At 46.8% G+C, this 10,100-nt stretch overlaps 1 protein-coding gene across 1 annotated transcript in view; it reads left to right on the top strand.

The window, feature by feature from the left end:
• Positions 1-10,079, top strand: part of LOC137792874 (3',5'-cyclic-AMP phosphodiesterase 4B-like) — a 16,354-nt gene extending 6,275 nt beyond the window's left edge. Inside the window, exons 8-17 of the mRNA XM_068588662.1 lie at positions 1,440-1,602; positions 2,059-2,152; positions 2,273-2,430; positions 2,937-3,035; positions 3,124-3,288; positions 3,403-3,502; positions 3,599-3,753; positions 4,792-4,914; positions 5,032-5,214; positions 7,462-10,079. Coding sequence (XP_068444763.1) covers positions 1,440-1,602; positions 2,059-2,152; positions 2,273-2,430; positions 2,937-3,035; positions 3,124-3,288; positions 3,403-3,502; positions 3,599-3,753; positions 4,792-4,914; positions 5,032-5,214; positions 7,462-8,940 — 2,719 coding nt within the window. The 3' untranslated portion in view covers positions 8,941-10,079. The remainder of the gene's footprint in view (positions 1-1,439; positions 1,603-2,058; positions 2,153-2,272; positions 2,431-2,936; positions 3,036-3,123; positions 3,289-3,402; positions 3,503-3,598; positions 3,754-4,791; positions 4,915-5,031; positions 5,215-7,461) is intronic.
• The last annotated feature ends 21 nt before the right edge of the window (positions 10,080-10,100 follow it).

Genomic DNA, 10,100 nt, shown 5'->3' with positions numbered 1-10,100 from the left:
AGAATCTTTATGACAGTATATAAAGCATTAATACAGGGGTTCTCAAACTGTGGGGCGCGACCCTCTAGTGGGGCGCGGAGGTATTACAGGTGGGGCGCGGGGGGATGCAGATTCTTAAAGAATCTTTATGACAGTATATAAAGCATTAATACAGGGGTTCTCAAACTGTGGGGCGCGACCCTCTAGTGGGGCGCGGAGGTATTACAGGTGGGGCGCGGGGGGATGCAGATTCTTAAAGAATCTTTATGACAGTATATAAAGCATTAATACAGGGGTTCTCAAGCTGTGGGGCGCGACCCTCTAGTGGGGCGCGGAGGTATTACAGGTGGGGCGCGGGGGGATGCAGATTCTTAAAGAATCTTTATGACAGTATATAAAGCATTAATACAGGGGTTCTCAAACTGTGGGGCGCGACCCTCTAGTGGGGCGCGGAGGTATTACAGGTGGGGCGCGGGGGGATGCAGATTCTTAAAGAATCTTTATGACAGTATATAAAGCATTAATACAGGGGTTCTCAAGCTGTGGGGCGCGACCCTCTAGTGGGGCGCGGAGGTATTACAGGTGGGGCGCGGGGGGATGCAGATTCTTAAAGAATCTTTATGACAGTATATAAAGCATTAATACAGGGGTTCTCAAACTGTGGGGCGCAACCCTCTAGTGGGGCGCGGAGGTATTACAGGTGGGGCGCGGGGGGATGCAGATTCTTAAAGAATCTTTATGACAGTATATAAAGCATTAATACAGGGGTTCTCAAACTGTGGGGCGCGACCCTCTAGTGGGGCGCGGAGGTATTACAGGTGGGGCGCGGGGGGATGCAGATTCTTAAAGAATCCTTTATTAATCCCACAATGGGGGAATAATTCTCTGCATTTAACCTTCATCCTTAGTAGTGAAGGAGCTTTGTGCTGCTGTGAAGCTCTGGGGCTTCAGTGCCTTGCTCAAGGACACTTCAACATGAAACTATGGGGAGAAAACAGGGACCCAATCAACTTCCTTGGTAATGTTTTTGCCAAATATGAGTTATTTTTTGCACATATATAACTTTATTTGCATTGTTTTAACAAAGTGGTTGTACATGTTGTTAGTTTTTGTCAGATGGAGCAATCTGGTTTACTTGGAAGGGATTTACATTTTCTTTAATCTATTAATTAAAAAAGCACGGATGGAGGAGTCTCAAAAAGTTGGACCATTTTGCTTCCTTCAAAGTGGGGCATGACAGAAAAAGTTTGAGAACCACTGCATTAATATAACATGAAGAACAGCTACGTGTCTTCATAAGCCTGCGTATCATGTCTCATTGTCTACAGTAACAAACCCAAACCCTGCCTTATGTTATCCAGATACAGGTTATAATTTCCCCGTAGTTTTTCCGAATATGAAGAGAGCTAGAGAGAGAACAACTGTGTCTGAAGGTCAAACTAAAGCGCTGTGTCCCTCAGGAGGTCTCCTCTGGGGGGAGTGTGCCTCAGTCCCAGGGCGGCGCTCTCGGACCAGCAGTACCAGCAGCTCGCCCTGGACACGCTGGAAGAGCTGGACTGGTGCTTGGACCAGCTGGAGACCATCCAGACACATCGCTCCGTCAGCGAAATGGCCTCCACCAAGGTGAGAGAAACGCCCGCTGACGCCCAGAGGCCCGAGCAACATATCAGCACGCTAATGAATACGTAAAGACGTGCAATAAATGTCGGAAACAGAAAAACCTAGCATGTTTTTCTTTCGTTTTTCTATCTTATGTCACAACGTTCGAATGAGAAAATCTACCCAACATGTTTTCTAATGATTGGCTAATCTTTCATGATCAGATTTTGTATCGTGTGTCTGCCGTGTGCTGGTGCCGGTCTCCATGCCGCAACTGCAGCGCAGCAATAAACTAACGCTCGTGAAATTAGCGAAACGTTTCTGCAACCTCAAAACTCGGCACTTTAATTGCCACGTCCGCATCCGAAAGGAGCCGCGTGTTTGGATAGCCGCTCTCGGCGATGCCCAGCACCCAGAGAAGCGGCGCTTCCCGGCCTCATACCCCTCATACCCCTCTGCCCTGCTCTCGTTCTGCCACAGTTCAAGAGGATGCTGAACAGAGAGCTGTCCCACCTGTCGGAGATGAGCCGCTCCGGTAACCAGGTGTCTGAATACATCTCCAGCACCTTCATGGGTGAGTGGGCTTTTTTTTCTTCTTTTTTTCTGGTCCGCGTCCTGTTCATGGCTTCTGCCAAAACAAAAACTGTTTCTGTGTGTGTGTGTGTGTGTGTGTGTGTGTTTGCGCGACCTGTAGACAAGCAGAACGAGGTGGAAATCCCGTCTCCGACCCTGAAAGAAAAATCCATGAGTCACATCAGCGGCGTGCGGAAACTGTCTCACAGCTCCAGCCTCTCCAGCTCGTCCATGCCTCGCTTCGGCGTCAACACGGACCACGAGGATGAGCTCGCCAAGGTCTCGCTGTCTTGTCTTTTCACTCTCTCTCTCTCTCTTCCTCTGACTCGCTTCAAAAACAAGCCTCACGAATCAATCCGTGTTGGCTTAGTTGACCCTTCCAGTAGTACGGAGGGAGTTTGTCTCCTGCTCTTTTTCTTTAAACGCTTCACGGCTGCTGCTCTTTTTTTTTTTAGTAAGAAAAACAAAATCCAGTATATAAACACTTGTATGTTTTCTACTGTTCTTTTATTGGCTATTTGTTTGGTTCAGTTGTGTTCAATGCTCTTATGGTATGGTCTTTTTTTGTTTGCTGCCATTTGGGTGGTGTGCATGCTTTGCACTTTGTAAACCCTGTTTAAGTGCTATATAAATAAAGTTATTATTATCATCCTTTTCCCCGCATACAAGCCGGAATCCATAAATATTAAAGGGTACTTCCTCCTGGAAATAAAACACGAAGGTTTTATCTTTAGAAAAGAGAGAGAGGACATTTCTAACGCCGTCTCTGTGCTCTGTTGGACCAGGAGCTGGAGGATCTGGACAAATGGAGTTTCAACATATTCAGAGTAGCAGAATTCTCCAACACCAGGCCTCTAAGCTGCGTCCTGTACACCATCTTCCAGGTACACAACATGCCTGTGTGTGTGTGTGTGTTTGTACATGTGTGTGTGTGTGTGTGATCCTGTGGCTCCGTGTCCTCCCCCTCATCAGGAGCGAGAGCTGTTGAAGACGTTCCGCATCCCGGTCGACACCTTCGTCACCTACGTGATGACGCTGGAGGACCATTATCACGGAAATGTAGCGTACCACAACAGCCTCCATGCTGCGGACGTCACCCAGTCCATGCACGTCCTGCTGGCCACACCTGCTCTGGATGTATGGTCACACACACACACACACACACACACACCCTTTGTAACTCCCTCCCCCCATCCCCTCGGCCATTCTCCATCTTGAATGTAGGTGTCTCTCTCTTCTTGTCCCCTTCAGGCCGTCTTCACCGACCTCGAGATCCTCGCTGCTCTGTTCGCTGCAGCGATCCACGATGTGGACCACCCCGGAGTTTCCAATCAGTTCCTCATCAACACTAGTGAGTGCACACACACACAGACACACACACACACACAGACACACACGCACACACACACGCACGGTGTAACCTCTCCCTCTCTTCCCCGTCTCCCAGACTCCGAGCTGGCCCTCATGTACAACGATGAGTCGGTTCTGGAGAACCACCACCTGGCCGTGGGCTTCAAGCTGCTGCACCAGGATCACTGCGACATCTTCCAGAACCTCACCAAGCGACAACGGCAGAGCCTCCGCAAGCTCGTCATCGACATGGTGAGCACACTCGCTACCACGAATAAGTTCTCCGTGCGCTTCGCTTGTTGAGTTTTGGTCGCTCATTTGCTTTTCTTTTAGCTTCATTTGATGCTTTGAGTTGTGTCTTATTTATTTGTCTCAGTGTTTCTAAGCCTCTTTTGCGAATTTCATTTATTTTTGATGGTATTTCATTTAGTTTGGTTCAGATTTTTTTTTCTTTTTTTGACCTGTATATCGATGTTTCGGTCTAACTTGAGCGAAAACTCTTTAAAAAAAAAGTAAAAGAAGTCAGTTTTCTAAATAAAGTCATAACCTTGGATATTATTTCATTGAAATACATGTCTGTTAGGCCACTGTCGATCGCTGAATGATGTCACACACCGGTGATTGAGCTTAAGACCCCTGTTTTAATTTACCATCCTCATCCCTAAAAATGTGAAGCCACACCCTTTTAATGTAAAGTCACACCCTTGTACATGAAGCCACACCCTTTTAATGTAGAGTCACACCAAGTTATCACAAAGTCACACCTCTTTAACGTAAAGTCACACCCCTTTAATGTAAAGTCACACTTCTTTAATGTAAAGTCACACCTCTTTAATCTAAAGTCACACCTCTTTAATATAAAGTCACACCTCTTTAATGTAAAGTCACACCTCTTTAATATGAAGTCACACCTCTTTAATGTGAAGTTACACCTCTTTAATGTAAAGTCACACCTCTTTAATATGAAGTCACACCTCTTTAATGTGAAGTCACACCTCTTTAATGTAAAGTCACACCTCTTTAATATGAAGTCACACCTCTTTAATATAAAGTCACACCTCTTTAATGTAAAGTCACACCTCTTTAATATAAAGTCACACCCCTTCAATGTAAAGTTACACCTCTTTAATGTAAAGTCACACCCCGTTAATGTAAAGTCACACCTCTTTAATGTAAAGTCACACCCCGTTAATGTGAAGTCACACCCAATCTCTCGTCACATATCCTGGGCTTTGGTTTCATTTGAGATTATTTTGGATCTTTTCTAGTGTTGCCTCACTGTGTCTGCAGGTGTTGGCCACGGACATGTCCAAACACATGACCCTGCTGGCTGACCTGAAGACCATGGTGGAGACCAAGAAGGTGACCAGCTCCGGGGTGCTGCTGCTGGACCACTACACAGAGCGGATACAGGTAACTACAGCGCTCTTTGCAGACCACGGCCACGCCCTGCAGGAATCTACTGTGTGAAGACATTGTTATATAGACACTGCACGGTGTGTGTGTGTGTGTGTGTGTGTGTGTGTTTAGGTGCTGAGGAACATGGTGCACTGTGCAGACCTGAGCAACCCCACCAAGGCGTTGCCGCTGTACAGGCAGTGGACGGAGAGGATCATGGAGGAGTTCTTCCGACAGGGCGACAAGGAGCGAGAGCGAGGGATGGAGATCAGCGCCATGTGCGACAAGCACACCGCCTCCGTGGAGAAGAGTCAGGTAACGCTCAAGTTTCACTCGGTGGCGGCGCGGAGGGAAAGTTCATGAGGACACAATGAGGCCACACAGGAAGAGGAACAGCGGTGACGTGCAGGTCCTCGCCGACATTCATGGAGACACCTGGAGCTGCTTGTTGAACAGCTCCAAAATGTTTTGCTTTTTGTGGCTTTTTTTGTTGTTGCATTTTTGCATTTTTTGCATTTTTGCATCTCCAAAAATGACCATTTTAGTGAAATCCATATAAACATGTTGAGCATCTAAAAAATTTATAGTATGGTACGTAATAAAAACATAATATTATAGTATTTTATGCCATAAAAAGTCTTTGTAAGTGATAATAGGGAAAAGGTTATGGTAAAATACATCATAAAAAGTCATAAAAGTCATGAAAAATTAAAAGCATTGTTTCTCCAAAAAGTGATAATATACTATGTTATATTGAAGTCATAATGAATGTGATTAAACACGTCATAATATAGTATATGTTGTGTAAAAGCTGTAAAAAAGTAAAGGTAAAATATGTCATGGTATATTAATGCCATGTAAAAGTCATTGAATAAATCATAGTATATGATTTCAGAAAAGTAATAGTATATATTCATGATAGTATATCATGAAAAGCTATGTCGCAAATCAAAGTATAGCATGTAATATTGAAGTAAAAGTATAATATTAAAGTACATAGAACAGCTGAGACTGAATGAATTCACGTGACGACGGCTCTAGAAAAGAAAAATTCAAAAGAATCACCGAAATAATTACAATGAATTCAGAGATTGTGGTTTTACGTTGTGGCAGAAGGAGGAAGAAGAGGAGGAGGAAGAGGAGGAAGAGGAGATCAAGTCCAGAAACGTATTCTTTTCATGAATCTGGCACAGTGGCGCAGCCTGGAATAACTTCAGATCCATTCTGGCAGTCATTACATCTTTTGTTGTGTTTTGGACGCATGTGTGACAAACGCACTGCTGTCAACATCCAGCTGGCAGCCGCTTCACTCATTCGCCTCTTTTGATGTCCGCGAGGTCAAACAAATGCCTTTTTTTTTTTCTCTGTCAAGCTTCTTGGTTACTGATTCTGGACTCAGTTAAAAAAAAACAACTGTCCCAGTTGGATTTCTTCATACTTCAAAAAAGGAATATCTTTCTTGCCGAGAGCTAAATGAGAAGATTGATACCGTTGTGATAGCCGCCTGCAGCCGGCAGCCGGTTAGCATAAACGTTTGGAAATAAAGGTTACAGGCGAGTCACTTCAAATTTGTTCAATTCAATTGTATTTGTACAAACCTCATTATCGCAAATCACAAGTTTGCCTCGGAGGGACGAGATCCTGCGACACCGGACCGTCGATAAAAGAAAACCTCAGCGAGAGCAACAGAGGAGGGACGTTTGCAGACGTGCAATAGATGTTATAAACAACGTAATCGAATCACAACGTAATCAACAATATCTGAAATAGAAACTACAATTTCCCTTCAAGACCACAGGTTGTCATTTTTCTCTTGGACGCATTGAACTAAGATGTGATGCGTTAGCTCATGAGTTTCTAGATGTGCTTGGAGGCAGATTTTGTGACATTCGGACGCTGGCTGTTCCTCTGTTTTTCAATAGTGAAGGGTCCTTTAAACTCGGGTTGTAAGCACGCAAGACCCGCAAAGGCCCCTTGCGTTGTCCCGTCAGCCATCTTGTGTGCGTCGCCCAAAATTTCGGACTATCCGACAAAAGCTACGCGAGTCGTTCGCAGCCCGCAAGACTGTGATGGGTCTGCTAACCACGTGCTTTCTGAGTCTCACATTTCACGGTTTCGTAGCATAATATCGCTGTTTTTAAAAGCCGTAGCAGAAACACGAGCAATGGATCCCGTTGAGGAACTTTTGGCTGAAGAGATCCTGCAAATATGAGCCTTTATATAACCCGTCTGACGGAGTATCAGGACACGCAGATGGAGGTGAATTCCTGGAGGGAGATATCGGTGAATGACGGCGTGCAGCTCGACTCTGGCGTATGGAAAAGGCGGGAACCGTGAACCAAAACGAGTCCGTCGATGCAACCGCGCGGCCAGCCGCAGTTGCAGTTGCAAGAGTGTCTCTCGCCGTTTACGCTAAGCTAACTGGCCTCGGGGCTGTAGCTTCATATCTCCCGCACAAAGGTTTTCTCCACAAAACAAACCCGTACACATTCCCCTGAATGTCTCATCACTGCGTTCTCGTGGTCTCAGGTTTGATTCCCCTCTTCTCTTTTCCTCTTCCAGGTGGGTTTCATCGACTACATCGTGCACCCGCTGTGGGAGACGTGGGCCGACCTGGTGCACCCGGACGCCCAGGAGCTGCTGGACACGCTGGAGGAGAACCGGGAGTGGTACCTGAGCACCATGCCGCAGTCGCCCTCGCCCCCGCCGGACCGACACCTGCAGCACGACCGCTTCCAGTTCGAGCTCACCCTGGAGGACCTGGAGCACAACAACCACAACCACGCGCACCTGAGGAGCAACGGCCGGAGGAGGAGGAGGAGCAGCGGCGACGAAGACGACGAGGACGACGGCGGCGCCGCGGACCGGACGCTGGACGACGTGGAGACCGAGGAGGAAGACGAGGAGGATCACAACGGCGAACACAACGGGGTCCGGGATGACGACGAAGAGGAGGAGGAGGAGGTGACTGGAGAAAGAGAGGGCGAAGAAGAAGAAGAAGACGGTGAGGAGAAGGAGACTGAAGAAAGAGGAGGCGAAGAAGAAGAAGGTGAGGTGAAGGAGGAGGAGACTGGAGAAAGAGAGGGTGAAGAAGAAGAAGGTGAGGTGAAGGAGGAGGAGACTGGAGAAAGAGAGGGTGAAGAAGAAGAAGGTGAGGAGAAGGAGGAGGAGACTGGAGAAAGAGAGGGTGAAGAAGAAGAAGGTGAGGAGGAGACTGGAGTAAGAGAGGGTGAAGAAGAAGAAGGTGAGGAGGAGACTGGAGTAAGAGAGGGTGAAGAAGAAGAAGGTGAGGAGGAGACTGGAGTAAGAGAGGGTGAAGAAGAAGAAGGTGAGGAGGAGACTGGAGTAAGAGAGGGTGAAGAAGAAGAAGGTGAGGAGAAGGAGGAGGAGACTGGAGAAAGAGAGGGTGAAGAAGAAGAAGGTGAGGAGGAGACTAGAGAAAGAGAGGGTGAAGAAGAAGAAGGTGAGGAGGAGACTGGAGAAAGAGAAGGCGAAGAAGAAGAGGAGAAGGATAACGCAGAGGAGGAGGAAGTATGTGGAGAGGACCAAGTAGAAGAAGACCATGAAGGAAAGACGGATGAAGTGAACGACGCAGCGGAGGACGAGGAGACGAAAGAAGAGGAGGAAGAGAATGAGCAACACCAGGAAGAAGATCAAGAGGAAGAGGAAGTCGAGAGCAAGGATGGTGCGGAAAATGAGGAGGCGAAGGAAGGTGAGGAAGGTGATGGGGAGGAAGCTTTGGAAAAGGGAGAAGGGGAATTAGAGGGAGAAGGAGAAGATGCAGGGGAAGAGGAAATTGAAAATGAGGAGGCAGAAGTGGGAGAAGAAGAGGATGGAGGGGTGGAAGAAGAAGAGGCAGCAAAGACTGAGGAAAATGTAGAAGAAGAGGAGGGTGAGACAGAGGAGGAAGCAGAAATGGAGGAGAAAGCTGAGGGGGAGGAAGTCGGAGAAACAGAAGATATCGAAGAGGAGAGAGGAGAGCTGGAAGACGCAGAAGAGGAGGACGCTGGAGACGAGGAAGGAGATGAAGAGGGATGTTAGTTGGGTGTGAAGAGATACCTGAACCGGGTCAGTGGATACAGTTTAACGAGACTTTTGAGGTTAAAAAAAAAAGACGTGAACGAAGCCTGGACGGCTATAAAAGTCGGGAATAAAACCGTCATGGAGGACGAGGAGCTCGAGAGGAGCTCAGCCGACGGCCTGAACCGACTTCCCAGCTCACAGACGGACATGCAGCACCGGAGCGAGCGCCTCCATCGACCGGGAGCCACGGAAGGACTCCTGCGTCTCCACCACCGAGTATCTGTACATCCATCACTGCCGTAAAAGGAAATAAAACGCAGGATAATAAAAGTGGAGGGGGAACCCGTTTTATCGACCTTTTTTGTAGCTCCTGAAAAATCTGAAACACAAAAAAAAACTGAAGCGCAATACGATTTGAAGTGCGACCGCGTGGACTTACTACTCACTCCGCCATTTTCTCTTTCGCCGTCTTGTTTATTAGGAACACAACGACCAACAACTGTTAACACAATGTCAACTTCCTGTGTTTGTGAGAAAAGAGAGAGGGGAAAAAAATGGGAAAAATTGTCTGTTGTCTTATATTTACTACACAAAACTTTACACCCTTGAACAGGATGCGGGGCTGTGGGTCTGGGATCAGTTTGACCTCCTCACATCAGTACGTGACCTTCAAGCAAAAAAAAAAACATACCTGGGCCGCTCCGTCAAAAGTGGAAACGTTTGTGTCGATGTCTGTTCAAGTTTTAAAATAAATAAAGAAAAAACACCCGGTGTTCATCCCATCACGACAGTTTCACCGCTGCCAGACCGCGAGTTTGATTCCCTGCGTTGAATCGTGCCAAACTGAACCAGCACTGAGTAAATCCGCCTTTTTCCTCCACACACACACACACACACACACACACACACACACACACACACACACACACACACACGCACGAGGCAACTCGTCCGTTGAGCAATGCACTGTGGGGACCCGGGTACGCGGGTGTGACGGTCTTCCACTTTAATAATACAACTTTCTTGCTTTCTTTTTGTTTTTGTAAAAAAATAATAATAATAATTTGGCACTTTATCTAACACCCCTGTTACATATGTGTACATAATAAACATGTATTTTAATCTGCTGATGTCATAAAATAAATATGATCAATGAAGTTGATGGATTGGTGTTTTCT

Source organism: Clinocottus analis, unplaced genomic scaffold, assembly GCF_023055335.1.
Source record: "Clinocottus analis isolate CAN_PGR_092001 unplaced genomic scaffold, fCliAna1.0.p SCAF_22, whole genome shotgun sequence".
Classification (NCBI taxonomy): Eukaryota; Metazoa; Chordata; class Actinopteri; order Perciformes; family Cottidae; genus Clinocottus; species Clinocottus analis.
Note: the sequence above shows the minus strand (reverse complement) of the source record. Positions and strands in the feature narration are given on the sequence as shown.